Genomic DNA, 27,244 nt, shown 5'->3' on the forward strand with positions numbered 1-27,244 from the left:
AAGGCAGAAATGGAGACAAGGCATTCACGGTTCTGAATATGAATTGAGTACTCCCTGCTACGCGCTGAGATACCAGATTGTTGTGTACACCTGTAATTAAACGTAAAACAATAGCCATGCACTAAATCCTCCTTTTATGAATTATTACAGATTAACTTTTTGTTGATCATGTGTCAGTGAAGTGTTCGTTCACACGGTCATTTGGAGGCTGTGGTTTGCAGTGGTGTTGAATTCTATTGTATTATACTGATCTTATTGTGTATAGTATGACACAAAATGACTTCATAATGACTATTGGTTACCTGAAGTTGTGGTTTTAGCTGCATCTGATGATTTGAACACTCTCCAATCTCATCTTGGTCTAACTGAAATACAAAATCACATCTTGAGGTATCCAATCTCTGCAGAGTGAACATAAATCTGGCAAGAGTCACGATACTGCCAGCAGCAACATTCACTTATCACATGCCCCACTGACACGGTGAAGGAATAGGGAGGATAAGTCGGTGTTGCTGAGGCTCTCTTGTGCAACAGTTCTGTTCTCATGCTGTTCTCTGCACAGATCAGAGAATACTTTGGTCCAACACTGCAGAAGAAAACTATTGGGAACCTTTTGCTCTCCATGGGAATCCAAAAGACGCAACACAAAGTTCCATACACACTGTACTCTTAGTAATGTCCATGTACTGATGGCCAAGCTATGCAGCCCGGAGACACTAAAACTATTAGCAGAGAGAGGTTTGCAGTGCCTATATTATTGCAGGGACAATTAAAATCACAAAACATATGAATATTTATTATTGTAGCCTTGATGTACAAATTACAAAGTAAAGTACAATTGACTTATTTTTGAAACTGAAGACACTTGCCTTGTTTTAACTATTTTGCACGTTTTTGTACAAGGTTTTGTGCGTGGCAATGAAGCTACAGTCAGTATACGTGGTAGTGGGATAATTTCTGTCATTTATTGAAAGATCAAGGCTTATAAACAGACACGCAGGCAGGTGTGTACAGGTTCAGGTAACACGAAGGTAACAGAAACTCAAATGCACAAAGCATAAACCAACAAAGCAACTAACTGAATGTGAGTGGAAATGGGCCAGTATCTGCAGGGCTGATGAGGAAATGAGATACAGGTGAGGAGGTGGGCGGGATGTCAGGTGACTGCAGGGCGGGACGCTAAATTACAAATCCTACTAGTGCAAAGGCATGAACCGCCTCTGATGCTCTGTTTCTGCTTGACCAGTACTCATTGCCTTTGTTGATTGGGTTGGCTAAGTTTAGGCATGACAAGTGATGATTGGTTGAGGTTAGGTTAAGAACAGCTGGGTAAGCCAATCAGAGGCCCATTTCCCTCACTTTGACATTTCAGTGAAAGTCAGACTTTGCAGAATTTTCTAGTTGAAAGTTTCAACTTCCGACCTCCAAGTGCTCCAGGTGCTCAATGCCAAACATAAGCAAAAGACATGGCTGACCATGGCAAACTGGTTTCAGTGGCAGGTGTCCACACATTTGAACTCTCGGAAGTGCAGCCTCCTTACAAACATAAATGAAAGAGAGGAGGAAAAACGATGCCCCTAAACATTTTATGTTAATGCTCTTTTATACATGAAAACATCCACTAGCCTAATACAAGCACTGTAGCCTACAAATGCATCCTACCCTGCTCCCCTATTGATTGAAATGTGCAGAAGAGATGACATGAATTACACGATGCTGAAAACAAAAGTGAAATGAAATAAATCATGGACAAGTGTTAAACTGTAGACATAGAAATTTAAGACTTAACGTATTAAACACAGGCAAATATACCTTGTCTGTTAGCTGATGGTTCACCATTTACACCTCGCACTTCTTGGGTGCTGCCAGTGTTGTGACGTCAGACAACTGCTTCTGCATGAAGTTGGCGAGATGGATGATGTTTGGAGATAAATGAGGAGTCTGAAGCGTCACATGAAGCCACATCCATGTCTGATGATGGCGGCAGCTGATCGGTTAGATCTGCTGTCAGTCGGCTTGAACGGCTGCGGAGACTTCTGATGAATTCATGTCTACACATCTGTGCGCTGTGCTAATACTAATAAAGGTGCACAGTTATCAGTGCCAGAGCAGCAGTGTTTCCTCTCTGTTACCTGTTTAACAAACACCTGCACATGAATAACAACATGCACTCTGTATTTATACTGTGTGCTGTGTCCTGCTCAGAGGCACAGAACCCATTTCTACCAGCAGCGTTCATATTATTTATTATTTGGATCTGAATTTATTCATATTCTGATTGTGAATTAATTATTTAATCACCCAGAATATGATTATGGTTTTTTTCAAAGGCTGGAAATCGTTTATTAGGCTAAATGTTTCATGGAAAATTGAAATGATGTAACCCATATCAAACGTGATGCTCATCAGCCTCACGAGAATGGAAATGACAATAAATGATGTAGAAAGAGTTTCTTGCTGACTGACAGACTCTCCGACTCGCTCTCTCTCTGACTTTAATTGCATCCATAATAAAAGTTAATGGGGGGAATAACAGATCATGAAAAGAAAAATCTCTCTCATCAAGGAAGAAAGTTGTTTGTGGTCCATTTGTTGTTCAGAGCTACAATTAACACAGATTTGTAATTAGATGGTGAATCAGAAAACAAATAGAATATAAAACTTGGGAGTGATACGCTTGAGTTTAATCAGTTATCCGTCTTCACTCTGGTATGAAACTCCAGAGATTTCGTGATGTATCAGGTCCGCAGCAGCCACCCAATAACTGATATCCAATAAGGGGGGCGTGTTGGCCAGTAAAAGACTTCTGTGAAGGCTGGTCTTGTGTGTCCTCGCTCATGGCTCCTCAGAGATCCCTCCTCACTCCTTGGAGCAGAAAAAGGAGCTTTGGGGCGGTCTTCAAGGTGGCGGACCAGAACGACTTCAAGTTCAAGCGAGGACGGAGGAGCGAGAAAATATCAAAAGAGAAGACCTGAGACATAGCCACAGACGGAGAGAGAGCAACACAGCCCTTTGAGTCAGTGTTGTGCTTTTGGGCGGGGAGGGTTAGAGTCCACTGGACATTAATCAAAAGCACTTCCACATTAGCTGCAGAGTAAAAGATTAGAGAAACCGCAGCTAGGCCGAGTTTTAGAGCATATTTTGTTTCTGAGAGCTAATCTATTGGGACTCTCCACAGATTCCACCTGTCCTCTGTTGGAAATCTGCAGCCATCATGTCATAATAAGTCACACCGATTCTGAGACAGTCGGATAATGAAAAGTCTTAAATATCCCGTTCTGACTTGGAGGTAGCAGCTGCTATTTCCCAGCGGGTCGCCCTAAAAAGAGCATGATTTGTCATTGTATTTTCAGTTCCTCCCCAATACACTGAGCACATTACCCAAAAGGAATACTTGAAAACTACAGCAGAGCTATGATTATTAATCAGTTTCTACAGACACAGCATTACTGTTTCTGGATCAAAGAATGAAAAATAAGATAACAAGACAAAACTCAACAAATGAGAATCCAAGTCAACCATTACTGTCTGTCGCTGTCACTGTCCTCAAGAAGAAAGGTCACGGGGTTAATATTGTGTTATTCCATCACAGGAGCAGGACTGTGCAAATATTGTACCCAGGCGAGCACCAATTCAAGAGACATAGTCATTAGTTTGGCCTCTTGGTGACACCAGGTAAAAGTTAGATGGTCATTAAACTCAAAATGTGTCTTCCTGTTGGGAGCATCAGTGTTCACAGCCAATGTCCAACATGCACAGAACTGCAGAGACCATCATATTACCTGCACGGCGAAGGGAAAAAAAGGATCAAACATCACTCCACAAATCCTAATTAAAAGCTCACCTGGCTTCTCTCCTCGTGATTAAGTGCTGGGCGTTTGGGCCCACGAAAATGATGCATGGCATACCCAACCGATATTAATTAAGTGCAATGAGTTTCTCTCACATTGACATTCTGCCAACTTACGGTTGCTCGTCCTTCCTTCCTCACACTTTTACAGGACACCCCAAACATAATTTCAGCCCATCTGGGATTATGAAATGTGACTATTGACAGTGAGCTTTTTCAGATAATGTGATAAACAGAAGATAGCATTATGGGCTAACACCTCTCCAGAGAAAAACTGAAGTACAATATAATTATTTGTGTTATTTGTCCTCTCACAGTTATGGGAGAGAACAGTACCAGCAGTAGTACCTTGTCTCTTTTTCCAGTTCAACTAAACCTTAATTTAGAGAGAAATAAATTGTTTCCTTTAAAATAATGAGTATAGGTTAATGCAACGCATTCTTGAAACATTGTGTTTACTCTTATTTATTCTTTCTCTATTTTACATGTAAAATACAGACACTTACCAGCCGAAAATTACAGGCTCCACCGTATGAACAGGCTATGTCTATTTCTGCTCCCATAATGACTTCAGCTTGTTAGATCAGCACAGGTTCAGTCCCTGCAGCACCTACGGTCAGCTAATGACCAGGATCATGTGACTGCAGACATCTAAGTCTGATGGTCTTGTTTTAATGAGAGCAGAACAGCTCATCACTCTGGATAAGAGCCTCTGCCAAATGAAAATGTAATCATAAACTATGATTCCGAAAATAATGCGAAGTTTAATGGACTTTTTATTACTAAAATGATTCAGGTCTCATGGAATATGAAATTCATTTTCAAGCATTGTTACCTAGTTTAATCAGACCAACTCCTGAATGTGAACCTGTTTATTGGTGTAAAAATAGGTTGTGTTTTCTTGTCTGCGTTTGGTTATCATTATCTGTGTGTAATTTAAAGTTGTCAAGAAGCAAAAGTTAGTGCGGATAAAAAGCAGTGACCAAGAATTTCTTATTGTGCTCCTACTACAACATTATTGCTATCTTTGGCTGTTTGACATCACCTCTTCTGGGGATGGAGGCGTGAAATACAGCCTGCAGGACAAAGGAGTCACATAAGTCACATTTCAAATTTTATATGTACTGGCTTTTAACAGACTGCTTATCAATAACAGCAGTGCATGAGCTCTTCTGACAGATGAGGCTGATGCACAGCTTTAGCAACTTTTGACTTTCTGTCTAAACTTGCTTTTCAGGTGTCACTAAATTTGTGACGAGTAGCATCTTTGGATATTCTGACTTTGTCATCGAGTTGATGCTGCCATTCTTTAGCTCAGGCCTCATGCTGCCAAATCAGCCAGTCTGAGAGCATGATCTCTGATCAAGGAAAGCCCCCAAGCGCCCCTACAGCAAAACCCACCAGCACCCTTTTCCCATCGCTGTCTGTTTATCATTACACTAGTGTTCTCTCCCCTCGTTACAGCTGATTGAAATGCAACTTTGTGAGCGCCTCATTTAAATCTCTGTGAACCGCACTCCCACTTGAGTTCCACACAAGTTCAGCATTACAACTTCAGGTTTGTGAAATTCAATAATACTTTTTTTCAACAGGATCCAGGGTTTGAAGGCTGAGGAGATGTAGTCCTGAGGTAAAGTCACTTTGCTGAGATGAATAATTATAAGACCATTTGTGCCAACTCCCCCTAAAGACATTAAGAGACTTCTGAAGATCTGCAATGTGGCATTATTTCAACATAATTGAAATTTCTGGGGAATGAGTTTTTGGAATTACTCTTATTTTTACAAAAGTACCCTTATTTTCACAGTAAATAAGACTACAGTATTGTTAAAAGGGCTTGTTTTATCTCAGGATCGTGCTGTCAGTCTGTCAGTCGGTTGGTTGGCTGGTCGGTCCCCCACTTTGCTCGAGAATGAAATATATCTACAAGGACTGTGTTGGATGGATTGCCATGAAATTTTGTACAAACATTCACGTTTCCCACAAGACAAATCCCACAGACTATGGTGATCCCCTGACCTTCATCTAGCGCCACCTGCAGGTTGACAGGTGGTACTGAGTTAAATGTCTCATTTACTGGAAGGTTTACCTTGAAAATTGGTGCAGACGTTCACGTCGCCCTCAGGATGAATCGCAATAACTTCAATTATCTCTTGTTTTGTTTTTTTTTCTAGCGCCATCGTCAAGTCACAATTTTTCAATCTGTCCAAAACTTTATGACCAAATACCTGCAGAACTAACAACATCCCCCAGGAGAGTCAGCCTCTCCTCTTCTTTCCTTCTCTCCCTACTTTGCATGTTATCCTCTGTCTGTCCCTTCCATCTGTTTGTGTGTATCTGTGTGAATGCTGTGCTGCCTCTTCTGTGTTTGTGAGGCCTGTCCCTTCTCCAGGCCTCCACAGCGGAGAGGCAGTCATGTGGCTCAGGTCCTACCCATCTGGCAACACCTTAGGTTGCTCAGCATCCTCCTGGATCCATACTCTTCACTTATGTTTTACAGTCTGCATATATCTGTATTTTTGTCACCATGATTTATGTATACTGGGTTTTCTTGCTGTTGTTGATCTGTTGCATGTCTGTCTGTTCTGATCTGTCCTCTGTTGTTTTTTCTAAGGTTTCTTACATTTTTTTCCCTGTTAAAGGGTTTTTTGCGAGGTGTTTTTCTGTATTTAAAATGAGGGTCTGAGGACAGAGGGTGATGTCTGCTAACATGCTAGCATGTCAGCATAGTAAGCATTATATCTGCTAATCATCAGTACGTTAGCATTGTATTTGTGAGCATCTTTGCATGCTGAATTTATTAAATTAATTGCAGTGGTAAACACAGCTAGGATGACTGGAAGAAGTCCCCTCATTGCATTGCCTGTTTGAATATTGTTTTCTTTTTAATTTGCTGGATGTGTATGCGTTAAAAGCATTAAATGCAACCATAGTTTGGTTTCGTTTAATCACTATTCTAAATTTAAATATATTGTTTCAAGAATGTAATCCTCATATCGCTGAATACACATTTAAAGAGTTTTTGTTCTCTGTTGTCCTTCCTTCTCTCCATAATGACCATGAAGTGGTCCCTTTCTTACATGACTATATGCTTCAAGAGATGGAGGACAAACTACACAGTCCTTGTTCTGTGTAAAAAAATGCATTCTCAAGTTCAGCCTAAGCTAATATGAAGCTTCAGCTGTCTGAGTTGGCCAAATGAAACGACCTACCAATATTATTTCAAAATGATCTTGTGAGTGCTGAATAATTACTGTATTAAGTGATGGAGTTTACTCTGTCTGAAAATGATAGCAGAGATGTCTTTAAAAGTCCTGTGGAATTTACTCCCTTTGCTCATTTAGGAAATGGCCCTCTCTCACCTTCTAAGTACAGCACATGGCAACGAAGAGTCCACACTGTGATTAAGAAGTCACTCGCAAAAAAGAAATAAACAAAAAGAAAAAAAAAAGAAAAAGGAGGATGAAAGCCAAGCATTAGGAGAATTAATTAGTTTGGTTTGTTGTGCCCATTGAGTCCAACAGGTCGATCCAGCTCTCCCTCTACTCTCAACAACAAAGAATTATTTGGCTGCTCATCCCAGGGCAGAGCAAATGAAAATGAGCAAGACTGAGTAAAAACATGACATGCTGAAGAGGCGACTAAATAGAAGTTATTGTAGTTTTGGCCAAAGTCATGAACAAATCCTTAATGCAAATAATATGATGCTGCATAAAATCTCCAGACCTCATGTCTATGCTAGTGTATCATCATATCTGGGAGATACATCATGCATGATCAATGAAACCAGCCTTGGTTACTTGCTAATGTGCCATTAGTCCTTGGGTGTCAGTACATGCTACCATCTTTTAATTATCACCAGTGTGCTTGAATACCCAGTGTGTAATCTTAAATTAGATATGCAGCCGTGAGAAGCATTCAGTGAAAGGTCTGCCCTCGCTCAAAACACGGTCTATTGCAGCTACTGTCAATGCAGGAGTTTCATGACTCCCTGTGTAATTGTTAGACATCAGAAATATGACATTTTGAGGGTAATATAAGGGTAATATGTATAGGCTGATGAAAATAACAATGAAAAATCAAACATTTATTGGAATGATTCTCAATTCAAATTGGCATGACTGAAGTCTTAGTTCCTATTAATTCAGTAGGATTGATGTAAAAGATGCACAGGTCCCCACTCGAGAGTCAGGTTTATGAAAAGCCCTCGACCAGTGTGGCAAACTCACATGGGTAACTTGAATTATTTTGGCTGATTAGATCTCTGCCCGGGACTGTGTGTACACAGACCTCTTGACATCTGCCCGACTCTACTGTTAGCTTTGTTGCAACTGTTAGAGTGGGATGAATTACCTGTGGACGCTCTGGATTTCTCTCCACGTTGATTTGTATGAGAAACTGGGCAAGACAGATTCATTCCACCCATCTCGAGTTCAATCCGACTTTAACACGCAAAATCGCGAGGTTCTCAGCCAGTCAGAGAAAGAAGGTGGGCTTGACCTCTCATTCAGGAAATATTGATTTCTGTACAGCTCAAAAGCCATAGGCAGGTGTTTGGGGTGGATGGTTCATGTACAAACAACAGGACTTTGACCCCAGAGACCAGTATTCACATCATGAGTTCTGTATGTGGTTAGGTTTAGGCAACAAAATAATTTTAGCTATATGCAAACTTAGCCTTGATCGCTAGGCCAGGTTGAGAGGACAGAACTGCCCCTACCAATATTTGAGTGAACTCGTTAGCCTTATCTAACAGCCAAGCACACAGCAGAAATAAACACGGTAACAGCCAGTCAGTCTGCAGTTTTAACCTTGCACATCATGTCCATTTCCTACCGCAACGTATTATTTGAGCTGGTGAAGAAAGTGTATCTAAAAGTGGATGTTCTCTGGAAAAGAGGGAAAAAAAATGAGAGGAAGCGAGGGGCACGACAGCGGCTTCTGCCTCTCTGCCTCTGCTCTGTGTGTCAGTGCCTGTATGCATGAGGGCGGGAATGAGCTGCTCACACAGACAGTGGACACCAGCGAACCTTCAGGACAGATCCCACAGTGGAGGGAATGAAACTGAATTAAATATATGTTTCAGTGGAGTCAGTGACCAAATGCTCTTTATCCCTAAGTGCTACAAAAGGGAATTTACCTGTAAAAGCAGAACACAAACACAAAAGAAATGTGACGTCTTTGGTCACTCTGCAAGCTGCAAAGAGCTTTTTCTACACGCCTACTGCTGCTGATTTCACAGGGAACCGTTCATGAATTACAAAAATATTTAGTGTTCTGCTCGTGCAAAGTTCTTATATGAGTGCTCTAAGAAATGTGGCAGGTGGTTTGAGCATCTAAACATGCTGTAGTTGCTATATGGGCAGATACTGTATTGCGTGACATTGCACATTTGCACATTTTATGTTGATAAAGAAAACTCGATCCACGCAACATTACGTTTCCTCCAAAGTGAATTTGCTGTTGCAAATTAGTAATTTCTAGGAGACAGGATTGGCACAGAGCTACTCAGCAAAGTCATCCAGATATCTCCATAAATCTGCCTCCTGGACCAGAGCCTAGACTCTGCATATGCATGTTTTTCAATTCTAATTTTTCTGCTAGGTGACTGACATGCGTCATAATTCTAAACTTACATTTTACACTTACTACCGCATTCATACCGACAGGATAACTCCACTGCAATCCCTTCCTCACAGCCTCACTCCTCTCTCTTCCATTTTTGCCTTTTATATCCTCTGCTCTGACTAGTCTGTTTCAGCACAGCAGTTGATCAAAGGGTAAAATAAAACAAGCGCTCTTGATAGACAGTACGCTGCAATCAGAAAATGACTCACATGGGAGTTTTTTCTCAGGTAAGAATAAAATCCATTTGGCTTCACCTTGCTGTCTCTCCAGTGTGTTCCCCACTGGGTCAAATGCACAGTAAACAGAGCAGGCTATTTTAACAGGTCTCTGTAGAGGCTGCTGTTCAAACATACGGAACATTATTAACATTTCCCTTTTTCTTTTGCTGTGGGTAGTGCATCAGTAAGGAGTTCCCATCCTCCAGGATTCTGTGATCTTTTAAGTGAAGTGAAACATCCACCCCAGGAGACAAATATCATGTCATTAATTATCAAACAAAGGAGGGTATAGTGATAGAAATGGAGTGGAACTTGCAAGAAGAAATGAGAACTCTTATCAGTTGGTAACCTATTTACTTCCAGCTCTGTCTGCAGTAGGGGGTATATGCACTTGTGCTGACAAAGACAGAGCACTCCAGCATGGAGAGCAGCTTGTCAGGGAAACTGCACCATGAAGAAGATGAACACAAAAGAGGTTTTTTTTTCCCCTTTTTTTTTTTTTTTAAAGACATTTTTAGCATTTAGGTTCTAGCTCCCGTGTCTATTCTGCAGCTTCCCCCTGGACTCATACTGACTCAGTCTGTCTGGGAACTTGAGGCTTGCAGCTTTTGTGAAGCTAAGAGGGGTTCATCTCGTTAAAACTACTGTAATTATACCAGGCTTGCTATGTTTTGTTAAAGCAGCAAATAGCCTTTTTTATGAACTGGAATTACAAGGAAGCTTCTACACTAGAGAGTATTTATAGAGCAAATTAAGAACCTTGACAAAAATGAGGAACAGAATGATAGAGTAATAATGCTATGTGACACCGAGGCTTAATTTATTTTGTAGTGTGCAACAGAGGATGTCAGATGCTTTGTCCATTCATTTCACGCAGTGACAAATTACTTTTATGGTCTCTTTATGTGCCCGACCTTCACACAACCATGTATGACACACAAAGTACAAGGTCATTTACATCAGCCTCAAAAGTGAGCACTCCCAACTTCTTGGCATCAAAGAACAGGACATGCTCCTGCCTGGCTCTCGTCACTGCTGATTTACTGAAATCTTTGCTCTCGGGCCAGTTTGCAGCAGTGGAACAGGAGAACCTCCCGTCAGCAGGTTTGTCTCATTAGCATTGAAGGAGCTGAAGCTGTTGACTAATCACATTTCAGTGTTGTGACTTTTTTGCCCGTGAGGTACAACTGTATTCCTGAAATTCATCTTAAACGACTAATTTGGTTGAACTTTTATTTCAAATAGAATTATCTAAAATCTTTACAAGAATTACTGATCCTGAGGCACAACTGCTGCACGCACAGCTAGACACCACTGCAGCATCTGACCTCGTCTGTGTATTTGTTTCTGCATGGAAAAGTGGAGAAATTCAAAGGATGTCCCCAAAATAACCCACAAAATGTATGAATTCACATTAATTTTTTCATCAACCATCACGCTATCCAAATTAATTTGAGAATAATGTCTTAAGGCAACACGCTCTCACTCCCAACTCATCACACGCGGATGCTCGGTCAGTGGCCTTTGCACGTGCAGGGCTCCACACTCAAACTTGCAATAATTAATCTGCAATGTTGGATTACACTTTCAAAGTAAAGCTTGCTGAGAACAACAACGAGCACATGGTCAACGCTGTGGAACGGCCACAGTTGCAGTTTCGTTAGGTCTAAGCACCAAAGCCAACTACTTGGTTAGGTTAAGGAAAAGATCATCGTTTGGCTTAAAATAAGTTGATTACTTACATACATTAAGTTATGTATGTTACTTCACTTACAAAAGAAATCAATGGTCATTTCTGGTTTCACATTGTTCATTCACATGAACCTTGCTGTATGATGCCAAGTGTCCTTCACCAAGTGTCCTGATGTGACTAGTTGGGAGAGAAAATGGGTTGATTAAGGAATCTATTCTGCACACACAAGGCTTCATTGAACAAAACAGAAGAGATCCTTTCAATATATTTCAATATTAGTATTAATTGAAGCTGCAGGAGCCATTCAGTATGAGATGACCTTTTATCTTTGATTACCATCATTTACACAATGGCACTTCAGGCTGGTCATTTCCAATAGCCACAGGAGCCCTTTATAATTACTTCTATCCGCAGATACAAACTAGTCATGGCTGTGTGTCTTTCCCTATTCCTCCTTGAAGCCTCTAATAGAAAAATTCAAGTGTGGGAGATTTGACCAGAATAGGGCCATTTGTATGAGGGCGATGTAAAAGCCCTATGCTGCTTGAAAGAGACTTCTGAGAGGAAAGCTGCTCTGAAAGCTAACTCCTATGTGAGGATATTCTCATTGGATTAAGGATCTGACTGCTAGGAATCTCCTGCCTTGTGGCTCTCATGAGACTAGCCACCAGCTTTTATGACAACCTCAATCAGTTCCCTGCCAGTCACAAGGAGGGACATGAGTTCAAAATGAGATCTCAGTTGCATAATCAGTGTAAAGGGCTTTTGAAGAGACACGTCAAATTTTGTCAAGGTCGCTTTGATAGCTGCAATATGCGGTCTACCATTACAAATATGGTTTCAATGCTGATTAAATTGAAATCAGACAAAGCGCAGCATCCATTTGTCACTGACAGCATTGTTAAATGTTTTCTGTCAACAGTATGCCCAAGGCACTGTTTAAAATATGTAGTGCACATTTGGGATTTGATTTTTTAAAAAGCTTGAGATATAGAATATCTAATTGGAGCAACATCATTCAGCCTCAGATCAATCGTCAACTTTGAATTTTATTCACCGTGATCCTAATCAGGCTGACTTGGTGCACTAGATTCAGCCTACCCAAGGGAGCTTTGCATGGAGGCAGATAACAAACTATATTTATTTACTTCAAATTTTAATGAGACAGCATTTGTGCACATTTGCAGGAATTTGCTGAATTGTATTGCCACGCTGCATAATTGATACTATATGGATAGAACCAGGGAAACATCTTGAAAGCTTGAAAGAGTGTTTACAAAAAGCTGAGGGAAACACCAATCAAAAGTGTGTCACAATAGATGCTTGACTTAGAAAAAGGTTGCGTGAACGTAAGTCCTGCCTTGATTTGGTTGTTGGTTTTGCTCAAATTTTAAAGAAAACCCTCCTGACTCCTTGACATACACACATATGATTGGCTAACTCGCTCACTCTCAGACAAGTGGTTTTACCACAATAATTAAGAATTCTCACCACTGAAGTTAGAAAGAGGGCGACTTAGTGAGAGAGATTTGTGTAATGCTGATGTGTGGCTGCAGCAGAAAGCAACATGTCACGGCTTATCTCCATTTCCATTAAAGGACCAGTGTGTAGGGTTTAGTGACATCTAGTGGTGAGTGCAGATTACAAACAGTTGAATGAACGTAGTCTCATCCTTCCCTTTCCAAGCATGTGGGAAAACCTATGGTGAATATCTAGTCAGTGTTTGACTTAGCTACTGGGGGCTACTGTAGAAACATGGTGGTGAAACATCATAGACTCTGTAGAACAGGACCCACTTCCTTTCTTGATGTAAAGAGCTCAGTCTCAGGTAAAACACAATTCTTGTTTTCAGGTGATTTTACACAAATGAACATACAACATACTTATGAACAGTATATTAAATCACTGCCATACTCTGCTGAAACATCCCCCTATAATCATGCACACTGGGCCTTTAAAGCACTCAGATAATGGAACTCACTACTAATGTCACTCTGCCAATCTTAAACCTGAAATGATAGCTAGTTTTTTCTTTTTAAATTTGTTTTAATTTTACATTTTGCGGCTTCTAAGAGTCAAGTGACTGTCACGCTCTGCTGTGACATCCCTGATTGGCATATTGCAGAAGTTCTGGAGTACCGAGAGCAGTGCAGCAGTAGCAGTTTTCTATCCTGCGTGTACAATTGCTTATTTACCTTTAAAGCTTGCTATGCTGCAATAGAAATCTCAGTTTGACAGGGATACACAGCTGTTGTCAAACTGCTGACAACACCAGAGCCCACAGGACAAATCACCTGGCAGCAGTCATGGTTGTGATTACACTGAAACAAACAAGTGAGTTTTGAGAGTGTATTTGCCAAAAACACAAAAAAACATGTCATCTCCAGCACATTCTGTATCTTTCCATCAGAGTGGACTGCAATATTTTTATAAAAAGACAAAATCAGACTGATTGATGAATGACTGAAATCTGTTCACTGAGCTATGAGGGGGTCACTGAAGGGAAAAGCAACATTTGAGGTTTGCTGTAATGCTGTAAGCTATCATCATGAATCAAACAATTAAATAATAAACATGTGATTTAGAGACTGAAATGCGAGCACACAAACCTCAAGAAACATTATATTCACACACTTTCATTACAGCAGCTTCTAACTGCAACAAAACAGTTTGAACTGTTACTGCCATAGAAATGCTGTATCGCGCTAACATGCAATAAATTCAACAGTAAAAAGACTGCAGCACCAGGATTGCCAGCCATTGAATATATGGTTGCTCCTTGCACATTTCCTGGATTAAGTTGTCAGGATATATGGCTTTATAAGGGATGAAGTCAGCTGGAACAGCTGGATGAAGGAGGAGTATGTGGTTCAGCTTCACTACAGGACGACTACGCTACAGCTAAAACATCACACAGGAATTTAGTGGAATGAACTAACTTTTTGCTATTAACTAAATGTAAAATAATGAGCTAAGTGAAAGACCTGCTGAGAGTTCAGCCAACTCATTAAATGAATTCATTAATAAAGGAAACAATACAACTCATGAAGGTTAGAACTTATGCCATTATTCCTAACAAGGAGACTGGCCTCACGTTTCCTTTTATAACTCTGCCACAAAGCGGCAACGACAGCTGTAAATTCTTTGTGTCAAATGAAGAACTGACAAACAAAACGCTCAGTTAACTCAAGGCAACAGGGAAGCTTTTGAAGTGAACCAGCGTAAATTGTTTTCGAGTGGTTTGGAAAACGGCCTTGACTTTGATGGAGAACTCGTGATCAGTTAAACAAGCAAACTCAGAGAGTTCCTCTCAGGTAAGCATCTTTTACAGCCAGATGGGACGTCCCATCACTGGGATTGGAGCAGATGTTGAGGGCCTGATGACGTTGTCTATTCATTAGCCTTGCTTATGGTGTGCTGAGGGCTGCAGATGGTGCAAGATTTCAAAATGTTACTTATTACTGTCAAAATGTTACTTTGTAATCCATGCAAACTTTGTACACCATGAACACATCCCATGAATTTTTTTTTTTTTTTTTTTTTTTTGATTAAGCTACAAGTTCACGACTCATACGTCACATTTACAGTGAAATTGATTTATCTTTGTTGCTGGGGAAACTGAAAGAAAGGTCACTTTTTCAGTCCACTTCCTTGCGTGGGCGGTGTTAAAGGTGAATCGTATTGCACATAGGTTCAGATGTTCATTTAATAAGTTACATTTCCATTACATGAAGGTTCTGACTTCTGTTATCAAGTTAACTGTGTTGCTCAGGGGGATGTGAAGACATGTCTCAATTACTCACTGATCAAGAGCAGTTTCAGGTGATCATTAAGTAGCCAGATTCAAGCTTGCAACCATCTTGAGAAAGCTAGTTAAAAGATGCAGTTTACACTCAGGAGTGTAAGTACATATTTATAGCATTTATAGTTTTTGTTGCACTACCATTTACGTCTTATAGCAAAATCTTTAACGGGTTTGCGTAAAAGCAACAGTTTGCATCATGTATACATGTATACAAGGGTGTTTCTAAAGTGTGAAAAATGTCTGTTTTGTGTCAATGGAAGGCCAAAATCAAGAGGGAAAGCCATCTTATACTGTGCACTTCTCATTAACAGGACATTTCCATGATAAGGCTCGGTACAGTATCACTCAGACAATAGTCACAGGAAATGGAAACAAAGAACATCATGTCATAGCTTTATCAAGATCTTTTCAATCCAGTATCAGACTACAAACACATATGTACATAATTAAGTTTAAATAAGAGTTCACAGTTGAACTCAGACTCATGCACACAGTGAGGAAAAACTGTGCGCACATATTAGGGCTTGCCAGACTCAATTTGCATTCAGCTCCACGCGAGTAATCAGTTATGGCAGTGCATGTAAACACATTTCCTACAATAACGTGTTTTCTATTCAGCATGTCATTTGTCATTTACAGCTGATCGGGTCTGTGAGGGGTCTCTATACCTACAGCACTGATCACATGAGGCCCAGGTTTATGATTTATTGCTTGCGTTATTCTCTGATGCTTCATTCAAAGTCAAATGTCAATTGAACAGACCCCCTGGCCAGTTCTGTACGTAACAGTATGCAGAGGAATACTCCCAAGAAGAAGAACAGGGTTGGATCTGGAGAGCACTTGAGTTAACCCCCAGTACCACCATCAGGACAAGCTCTGACTCTTTTTATAAAACAATTCTATCATCCACAAGATATAATATTGACTGTGACAGTAACAGCAGACAGCGTGGTGCACCTTTGCTGCAAGAGGAAGGCAGAATGGGGGTAACTAGATATTGTCCACTTGCAGTCGTGTATCCAGTGATGCTAAGTGGCTAAAAAATGCATTTGCCTAATGTGATTTTTTTCTTTGTCACCATAAAGTGAAACAGCCCTCTGTAAATTATTCAGTGCCATTTGGTTTAATGTGAAATCGTGGTAGACTTCATCCTAGCACACTGCAGTCCTTTGAGCTTATTTTTCAGAAACAACAGAAGCTCACTGCAGCAGTGATGTATGATTTAAGCTTTGATGGTGCAACAGTGTGGTGAAATTGCAAATAAATACACACAGACCCTGAAATGAAATGTAAATGTTGCCTGGCTGTATCAGTGCACACTATGGGTTTATATTTTCTTACAGTCACAAGGCCCCAAGAAAGACCAGGTCCTGGGGCTTCAGACCCATAAGCTCTTTGAATAATAGAGCAGGAGTCGGGATCCCTCTCATTAAGGAAAACCTTTATTGATTTCTCAATCTTTTGAAAATCATTGCCCGTCAGCTGATTCTCACTGCTCAAAGTTCCCACACAATTTAAATGAACAGTCGACGGCTTAATTATTCAATCCTCCGGAGAACCCCGGCAGGATTTATGAAAACAACGACATATGTAATTTTATTTTCATTGCCAAAAAATAAATATGAATGAAACAAGCATGTAAATGAGATGAAGTTCACTACATCAATACAAATGCAGTATTTTAATCATAGTGCGAACTGTAGTCTTAATACTGTACACAGTCTCCAACGTATTGTTAAATTGTTGGAATATCACAGTTGTCTCCGCAGAGAGAAAGCTACCTCACTTTACCGAACTAGTTGGATTCCCCATAGTCAAAAAAAAGGAAATTAAAGGTTTTTTCTTTTTTATGAAAAAGACGCTTTGAAGCACAATACAGCCCCATCTGGGATGAGCTTTTGTGTCTAAGAATAAAGCAGCTCTTTTCCTGTTTGTTAAACTAGGCAGCAAAAACACAAACAATTTCTGATGGGTGAATCCCAGCATTTTCAAGACCTTTTACACAGAAAAATTACACTCATCTCAGAGATGACAAATGAAAACCTTAGAGAGAAGATCTTACTTCTTCAGTAGACTAAAGCTGACACTGGATGAGCACGGTGTCTTCCTGTCGTGTTTAAATGCAGATGCTTGTGGAAGTCAAAATAAATCCAATTTGAACGCTCTGTTTTGGAGGATATCAGCCTCCTGAAGCTAACAGGGCAGAAGCTACAGTATGCAAACGCTTATTTGTCTGCGATTATATTCTAAAATCAATTTCCTCAACGCATGAACAAATGGTATGCAATCTACAGCAGTGCAAGAACCCTAGTGTAATGAAGTAAAACAAACAGAGCAATGCAAATCACACTGTGCTGTACCGGTCGACAGCACTGATGTGCTGTGCGGGGGGAAGCATCCAGTCCTTGTGATATTTCCTGGAGCATTTTTCTCGCATTTTTCTTGATATCAGAAATATATGCAGGAGATAACTCATTGCTTCCATGTGTGGCTGACTCCTGTTACCGTCTCATAGTCTATTCTGACGCACCGCTTTTAAATGTCCTCTGAGTTGATGATGTTTAAAAGGGTTTGTCTTTGCACAGTCACTTTAAAGAGTTAAATAACAGTCCCATTAGCTGCAATGTTTCAGCTCTCCAAGACACTGATGAAGGTCAAGCTTAAATGTCTCCAGCTCTGTGTTTGAGCCAGAGACTCCCAGCTTAGCCACAGCTGTGGGAACTGGCTCACACAAAAGATTTACCCCACAATGCTGCTGGCCTAGATAGACCCACCAAACACACAATAGGGTGGCTGTGCATAATTTAGAGCACATCTTTCCTACATTGACAAGTCTGAAATTAAAAGGGAGCTTGTCAGCCAAATTAAGTATTCAAATATATTATGTCCATGGTGGACGTGGGGAAGTTAAATCAATATTTGCCGAAATGAATGTAATACTTGAGACATAAAGCCGGGAGCTGCTGCAGAAACAGTCAATGTGAGACAGATGTGAGGCCCCAAGAAATGTTTGCTCATTTTAAGCCAAACTACACCAAACACACCCACATACTGCAACTCAACATGTTTTATTGTACATCTGAGTGTTCCCCAGCTGAGGTTTCTGTTGTTAGATATCAGTTCAAAGCATTATGATACTGACTGTTACAGTCCCTCAGTTTTCCCAGGATACAAACAGACAGAGGGAGGATATATTCTAAGGTGAGGCATGTTAAGTTTGAGATTTTCTTTCTTGTGTCGAAAATGGTTTTCATTTCCAGTTAAGCAACAACTCATAAGCCATCTTAGCCCTGCAAGGATGTCAAATCCTCACACTTGGTGTCCCGGTTACATCCCTTTTGAACATACGCTCTTTCAAGTGAAATTAATCAATCTCTTTATCACTTGGGCAGTGTCATTACCCAACCACAGAGTGAGAAATGAAAGTGCTAATCGCACAGCAAGTGGGGCTTTTGTGTGGGAAGGCCAAGTTTTCCTCCACAAGCTGCTTTGGAAATGCATTTTCAATTGAATTTGTTAAGCGAGTGAAGGATGAATCTTGAGATTACCTCAAATTCCCTTTCTAAGGGGGATGAGGTATGACATGAGCTTTCAGCACTGTTTTCAAAAGGTGATTCACTCACAAACATGACAAATGTTTGTAAATAAAATATTGCATGGATGCATATCACATTTGTAAAAAAAAAAAAAAAATCACACAACATTGCATATATGTAGCCTATGCAACATTCATTGACAACATTCGAACCAGATATAACTGTGGCCATAAATCCTCAACAGAACACACCAGGACACGATTATTTACTGTGCACCAATGTCTCATTACCTCTGTCACATTACCACAGCATACACATCATTATGGCTCTGCTTGTCACCACGGGGCCGAGGATAGACAGTCTGTCAGACAGAAGGTATTATTATGCTAACTGCCCAGGCGTAAGGGCTCTCCGGCTAAAGCAGCCAGGGGTTTATGCTCCCAACACTGTGTGTCAGCAAAAGGAGGATTACTTTCCCAACAGAACTGGTTGTACTGAAAATGAATGTAGTTGTACAGTATTTTTCTCCAATAATGAGAAGTAGTAATGACTGTCTGACTGCGGTGGGGGCTCACAGTCTGTATGCTGGAGTGTGTGTTTGTGTAGACTTCCACATATTCAACTGTATGAACCACAACAGGTTGTTTTGTGACATCCTCACGCTTGAATGGTAAGAAAAGTAAACGTATATCATTGAATAAACTTGAAGCGACCCAGTCAAATGAAGTGTAGTTGTGTATCTCAGAGTGTGGAACTACAATTGACTGCATCCAATCATTTTGCTCTGGAGATGAAAAAGGTTTGACCTGGATGATTCAATTTGAATAGTCAAAAAGGGGCGTTGATTGACACATTCATAGCAAAGAGGTAAAAAAAATCAATATTTTACCTGCTTTCCAGGAGAAATGATGGTCCTTGGGAAACACAATGTCTGACTGGACCGAAAAGGAAAAGAGGGACAAGAGGAGGAAGAGGCTGAGGTAGTTCCCCGCTCGCCGTGTCCAGGCAATGACCCCAAAGTCATCTTTTAGAGTCATAGTCCAGCCCATTGCTTCCTCTCTTACTCCTGTGGGAAGAACATGAAATTTATCAGCATATCACTCACTCAAATGTCCAGAGACCAGAAACCGGAAGAAGAGTTTGTCGCTCTGTAAAAACAGGGAGGTGGAGAAGGTCTGAGACGCTCTGAGGCGGTGTAGAAAAAGTCCCAGTGAAACCTCCGGCCCAGAAACACGACATTCAGTGTCACCTTCCAAAGTGCAAAACACACTGTCACACATGAATCATAGTGTTTCATTTTGTTAAATCCGGCATACGAGTGTGATACCATGTCCGCTTCTCCTCCCACATAGACCAAAAATAATTAGTCAGAGAGGCTTGAGCATCTCAGCCTCCCAAGGCAGAAGTGGAAACATGTATTGAAGGAAGGGGAGACTTTAAGCTTGGAGTAATACGGGGTATTAGTACCTTTTTATTGCAGCTCATTTATTCCTATCTCCTGCTACTGTGATTCATGTCCTAGGAGTGTTGGGGATTAGTCCTGGATTCACTAGGCCTCTAATTGTGTTGCACCAACAGCAAAATTAATGAATATGGAATTGAATCTGTAACACCTGATGCTTTGAGAGAGTGATGTTATGGTGTTCATGACTGCAGTGATTCATTTTCCAAAAACAAATCTTGCTGCACTGTAGCACTTGGGTATTGTGAGATTTGTTATTATTGGCTTATCGTTCCACGTGTACTCCCTGCAGTTTCTTTTGTCATTCTGCGATGATGGAACTCGACGTAAAAACGAAAACACTTCTTGATTCACAGCAAACTTATAATTGTAACACATAATTTGCCATAAAATTAAATCGTCTGAAATGTGCAACACAGAGTTGTTGCATGTAAAAGGAAAAAAAGTGAAAAAGATAGTTATTTTATGCAAGCTGAGACATACGGCGCTCTGATATCAACATGTTGATATCATTGAAACGCAGATGTGCGTTAATGGAGAGTTTGGGATTTTAAATTATTGGTTTGTATAGTTTTGTTTGTTTCCACAAACAAGAAATTAAAGTGCATCATGACAACTGAAAAACTATTCTAAATATATTTTTCTTTTACTGCTGCAGATCACCACAACACAGCAGGTTTACATTTTATCTTGATAGCTAAATATCTGATGGTAGATTAACGGCTGAGAGGGAGCAGGCATTTGAGATTAAGGATTATCTACACATGGCGTGTCTCTGAAAACGGTGGGAGCTAGACTATTTTTGCTTGACTTAATTCGGGGAAATTAGATTTTCACTTTGCTGCTTTAGCTGTGTTTTGGTGGTGGCAAAATTTGTTTAATGAGAAAGAATTGCTGGGTAGAGATGGCTTGGTGCCCAGAAGGGGGGCTGCCAGATGCCCAGTTTTTGATGAACTGTCCAATTTTCCTCTGGGTTTGATGTGTTATTCTATAGTCGGCTAAAGTGTTTTGGTCTCTTTGTGTCAGAAGCTTTTAAATGACAAATTCAGGGTTTGGCATTTAAACATACAGCTCTTCTTTGTATCCGTCCTCAGTTTTAATTTTTCACACATACTATCCTGGCACATATCATATGAAATCAGTCGACTCGTAGAACAGTGAGAGTTAATTGTTCTCTCGGCTTTAAACAAATCCAGTTTGAATAGAATGTGTGCATTGTTTTTTTTTTTTTGTTTGTTTTGTTTTTTTAATTAAAGCAGCCTTTGTCTCCCCCTTTTTTGATGGCCGTAGAATTTATTCGATTTGGTTGAATGAGCAGAGTAGTCTGGCACTTGCCATATGCCAATTAGACACCTCTGGTTGCTGATTACTAGCCAGCCTCTCGGGCTGCACTGCTCTGGAGGCCATACCTGACTGCACCCAGATTACATCCTCCCTGCAGCCAGTCTAATTTGACTATTCATGGGACAAGCAGTGCTCTCCACTGACTGACAGAACATGTCACAATGTGATTGGAAAACATGGTCCGGAACAAAAACAAGCACCGAAAGCAGGCATGACCCCGAGGCATCCCAGCATTGTTGGCCGAAGACATTTGATACTACCACGGCGTTAGATGCGGTTTGCGAAATCAGATGACTGCTTGCTTTTCCTCAACCCCTTCACTTTGAAGAGTTACTGGCAATTGTGTTCATACAGCTCAGACTCATCCAGCCTGTGCCCGTCAGTGGAGGAGGGATACAGACTATCCTGAAAATCTTAAAAAGGAAAAGCTCTTAAGCTGCTAAATATCTGGGTCAAAGGAATCATGCCAGGCTCTCAGTGGCCACTGAAAACCTGGCAAACAGCAACGTGGTTCAGATGCTGCTGTGCATCCTATTAGATACTCCGTGATCTGATGGAATGCAATCTGCCTCTCTGTCTCCTGTGGTCCTTGTTCAGGGCTCACTCACCAAATTCAGAGAGTAAGGACCCTGCAGCTACCATAAGGGAACAGATGAGCGACACTCCACAGCCTTCTCTTTCACAGGTGGTCACAATAATTAATGTTTGATTAGATCTTTCCAAATGAATGGGAAAGGCTAATTTGGTATGCCAAGGCTCAGAACAATCACCATGTGATCCTCCAATCTCTCTTTAAATAAGCCAAACAGGCAGTTCTGTCTGGAGTGGAAACAAAGGCATTTGATCCCAGTACATTAACCAGAGATGCCACCTTCTTCCCTGGGTTTCCACACAGCCAACCAGCTCACTATCCGCTTAAATTCCTTCCCATGTCCCTGAGCTCTTCTTTGTGTTCTGCATCCAGTAGTTAACACAGCTGCGAGTGTTGTCTCCACATTGGGTTACATGCAATTGTTTTAATTGGGTTTGGCAAAATAAAAACAGAAATCTATCCTCACCAAACTGATTTTTGCAGATGTTTTCATTGGCAGAAATGGCAATGGCTGCACTGAAACAATCCCAAATGCAACGCACATCACAGTTTTTTGTCTTCCTTTGATCACAGGCTTGTGGGTGCAGCTGCATTCATTCGTCACTGTATGGACTGATATTTGAGAAAATTGCTGTCCATCTCCATTTTATGCCCGAATTCTCTTGACACAGTTTGTGTTATTCTATTCAATGCTGTAACAAAGAGGACTTCCCGATTTTGTTAGCTGAGCAGATGATGACATCTCTGAAACATACTATGTATTTGATGTTTCTAAAACGAGCCTCTTCTGACTTTTAATCATAACTGTACAAAAAAATGGGCACTGCACACAAGGAATGACATTAACATTGGACGAACCAGCACCCCACAATTTACATCCAATGCCAACAATCAGTGTCAAAGGGAGGCAGTGTGTCCTGAATGTAGCAAGGCGAATTGTAAGGATATGTTGGTTTTGGTGGTGGATGCCTTTCATGCAGGAGAATGAAGTTCTCCTCTCATCACAGACCTGCAAATAACATTTGCCTTTTCATCGACTGTAACCACAATCTGGCCCTGACCTTCACAGGGTGTTTTAGCAGCCCTAACCCGAACCATAACTTAAACATAATGAGGCACCAGCTGCTTTGTTGCTGCTTCCTGTCTAACTCTCAGTGGATAAATCAGTTTCTTCCAAGAACCGCTAACATCAGATTACATGACAGAATGTTACCGAATGTAAGATGTTCCTCGTTAATGTTAGTTCAATAAGTCAAGCAGCTAAATACATTTCTGAACAACAGTTGTTTATACTAGGATACTGTTTAGCTAGGCAGGAGCTGGAGGCAACAGTGTGTGATTCCACAGATGCCTGTAGGTAACTGAAGCAGATTTTGCATTGAATCAGTAGGACATTTAGTCCATTAGTCCATCTTTCAAAATGTAGACTTTATATGTTGATGAAAAATGCCCTACATTTCATCACAGTTCTCTTTTTTCTTTAGCTTTCATCTTTTTCGGTATGAAAAAAAGGCTTCAACTAATATATTTCATCACAGTTTTCATTGATGAAATGAGAAGATATGACAAGGCAATGTAGCTTTACCCTGGAATAAAACCCAGAAATGACCAAATATCCTCATAATCAATTCCTAAAGCGTAAACACACATAAGTGCACTGTCTCTGACATAGCATAATTTGCAAGACGGACCATACCTGAGCAAGATGACTTCCAGTCATCCCTTTGGGTGATCTGGTTGGTGCAGTGGCAGATGCTTTTCACTAGTTCTTCCACAGAGGACAAGAGCAGGGCAGAGGAGGCCACCAAAGACGTTAAGGCTGACAGGGATGGTAAATCAGCTGCACCAGCCCTCCTGCCTGAAGCATCATGCAGTGGCTTAATCCTGTGTGAATCAATGTGTAGAGGGCTGGGACTGTGTCACACCTCCAGCAACACTGAGTGGTATTAACTCCCTGGTGTTGGCTCTGTCAAGTACCCACCCACTGATGTTCCTGCTGGGGTTGGCACAAGAGTCAGCCGGGGCTACAGGGTCTGAGGTAGAGGATGATGAAAAGACAGGAGAAAAAAAGAGACACTGATATAAACATCTGATACCACAGCAGAGTTAAATCTGACACTTCTCACAATGACATTCTCGAGATTGTATTTTTTTCAGATGATGCATTGTTGATAGCTATCTTGCATTGCAGAGGTGTGCGAAAACAGCAAAAAGGCGTGAATGACAGTGTGTAAGAGGCTTCATAAAGATGCATGACCTGAAGGCAGCGTCCTTCCCTTTACACACTATCAGTGGTTCAGAGGTAGGAATTTGCTGTGATTCATAATCCATTCATCTGTTCTGTCATATTCATTCTACTATTCATCTTCGCAGAAAGTTCTCAGAGAAAGTTTCTGTGCATATAAAAAAGGATTATTATATCTCACACATTTTGATTTACTGTGGTTATAGAGGGGAAGGGCAATGTCACTTATGCATCGCATTAGCTGATGGTTGTTGTTTGTGAATTTTACAAGAAACTGCAAGACTTACAGCGATGATTTGTCATCTCGCGTGTCATTTTCTGACAGTGATATCAAAGACAAGAGAGCGGACCAAGAGTCGCAGCTTGGGTTTCTGCTCCACTATAACATTCGATGATTACATGTCAGCCAAGCCTGTTCAGAGAGCTCATCCAGAGGCAGCTCTGATTCTATTATCACTTCCTGCCATTGTCTCCCAGGCACCCCTAACCCCTTCCTCACTGGCCCCACCTCTAACTCAGCTACCTTATTGACCTTCCTGGCCACGCTCCTGAAAACCCCAGATCCCAGAAACCCAGACCTTATTTCCCAAGGCTTTTAAGTGCTTTGCCTTGCCATTACATTGTAACTAAAATGTGCTTGTCTCTGTAGCTGCACTTCTCCTCTGGCTGACTACTAACTAAATAAAAGCCAACAAATAGGATGAAAGAAAGGTGTTTCTTATAGAGGGTGCAAAATCAATGGCAAACACGTTGTTTCAGGTAGGGACAAACAATTCATTTAATCTTTATTCAATCTCAATTTAAGATTCCTATTACAGTCAAAGTGCTCATGCTACCTCTTACTTACTGTTGTCTCACCTCTTGTGGATTTCTGGATCTAGGTGATAGGGCAGTTGTTGTGTACATACAGATAGACAACATGTAAGAAACCAGAACAAATTGTTTGAACAGAGGCTATATGTTGAAATGAATATACCTATACAAGCAGTATGGCTCTCGCTCTATTGGTTTGCCCTCTTATGGATATAATGTGCAAAAAATAGATATTCAATTATATTTCAGCACATTCTCATTTCCAGCCCATTATATAGGGATGTCTGGTTAGGACATCCTTGGCATCACTTTAAAGGCACTGGGTACCCCTTCAGCATCAGTTTTGCAGGCCAGGGCTCTGTGGTTAAGTTAACAATAACAAATACACATTGTCCAGTCATAGTAATGTCCGGTAAAACGTAACCTTGCTGAGAACAGTAATAAACACATTTTGGTTAGGTTAACACACCAAAACTACATGGTTAGGTTAAGGAAAAGATTAAGGTTTGGCTTAAATACGTTACTTACATTACTTCAGGAAATGAACCTTCGCTTTCGGCTTCAAAACGGGACCCTGGTCCCCTGAGGTGAAAGTCCTGCGCTTGACCCAAACTAATCACCCCGCCTTTGTCCAAATGCAGATTTTTCTCACTCTTTATATTACATCCATTTGATGCATTGGGAGTGAGAACAGCAGTCAATCAGGCTACCCTGCATGCTGATGAATGACACTAAAGGGGTACCCAGTGCATTAAAAAGTGACGCCAAGGGGTCCTGACCGAGCGTCAGTCTGTGACGAGTTGGCAGTCAGAGCGGGTTGGTTAATTAAATCCTTTGGTCAGTTTGGAGGCTGTAGTTTGTCGTGCCATTCAGCTGTACTGCATTCATGCATCCACCATATTTATATCACTGAGGGTAGACTAACTATTAGACAAGCCTTGTGGCAGAGTTCAGCCCAAAGACAGAAATGTCTGGCACTCTGATGACCTCAACCTCAACCTGCCTCATGCTTTACACCATCCTTCAGGAGCTGGTTACATCACCGAGCTTGGCACTATCTTCCAGTCTCACAGCCAAAAGCCTTCTTGACATGACTAAAGGGCTTCTGCTCGACATCACATGCTGTGGTTTTCTTTAATATCTATCCCAGAGAGTGTATTTAGCCATGTACCCTGTCTCTGTGGCGTGTCTAGCCTGCCAGTGTTTCACCATCTCACAGCACACTCATTGTAGTTATGAGACATTTCTTCTTATTTTTAAACCTCTGCAAGTTTAAAAAGTTGCAGACATCTGCAAGTTGGTACAAAACACCTGACAAAATCCAGATTTTTATCTTGAATAGATGCTAATATGACAACCTGTACTATTCTCAAAAACCTGTATAAACACTGCACCAAAGCGAAAGATTTATTCCAGGGGTGCCACCTGCATCATTCTGGGAGATCAAGCCTGAGGTATCTTGCTGATATCAGTGTAGGACAGTTTTATATTCTAGCATAGTATTGTGGAAATTTTCTACACGTGGGTGGTTGTTGAACTTGACCATCTACTCCACATTACCATCTGTCAAATGGTTTCCAGTTGCCTTCTGTTACAATTCATTGTTTACTTTAAAAAGTAGTTGCAGCCAAGACCATATCACCGATGAGTGAGAATTCACGGATATGAATATGTCTTTTCATGAATATGCTTCACTACTGATAGACTCAAACCTTTCTAAACATCATACGTACAACATCAAACTCAACTGCGACACTTTGCCAATAGTTGCATCACTAAAATCAAGCCACATACTTTCAATTCTTCCAGAAATTCACAACCGCTTTCCCAGTTAGGATGTTGTATGTGGCTGTATCTGAAAGAGAGAGGTATCTGTACTCTGCCAGCACCTCAAACAGTCTGGCAGCCCGAGCAGCTGCTCCTGAAGCCAGGGTTACGAACTCAATCAGCTGCATGTTTATCGTTGTGGCACCAAACATACTATGGCTCTTTCTGTCTGCCTCCGTGCACTGTAGGTGCAGTGGTATGGCTAGTTAAGCAAGCTGACAGGGTCACAGC

General features: G+C 40.9%; 1 protein-coding gene across 5 annotated transcripts in view; it reads right to left on the reverse strand.

Moving 5' to 3' along the window:
• Nucleotides 1-27,244, reverse strand: part of thsd7ba (thrombospondin, type I, domain containing 7Ba) — a 171,690-nt gene that overhangs the window by 112,583 nt on the left and 31,863 nt on the right. For all 5 annotated transcript variants that reach the window (XM_076747322.1, XM_076747320.1, XM_076747321.1 and 2 more), the window contains exons 2-3: nucleotides 23,825-24,161; nucleotides 19,620-19,796 (exon numbers count right to left, since the gene is read on the reverse strand). In XM_076747322.1, coding sequence (XP_076603437.1) covers nucleotides 19,620-19,779 — 160 coding nt within the window. In that variant the 5' untranslated portion in view covers nucleotides 19,780-19,796; nucleotides 23,825-24,161. The remainder of the gene's footprint in view (nucleotides 1-19,619; nucleotides 19,797-23,824; nucleotides 24,162-27,244) is intronic.

The sequence above is a fragment of the Chaetodon auriga genome, chromosome 13 (genome assembly GCF_051107435.1).
Source record: "Chaetodon auriga isolate fChaAug3 chromosome 13, fChaAug3.hap1, whole genome shotgun sequence".
Taxonomy (NCBI): Eukaryota; Metazoa; Chordata; class Actinopteri; order Chaetodontiformes; family Chaetodontidae; genus Chaetodon; species Chaetodon auriga.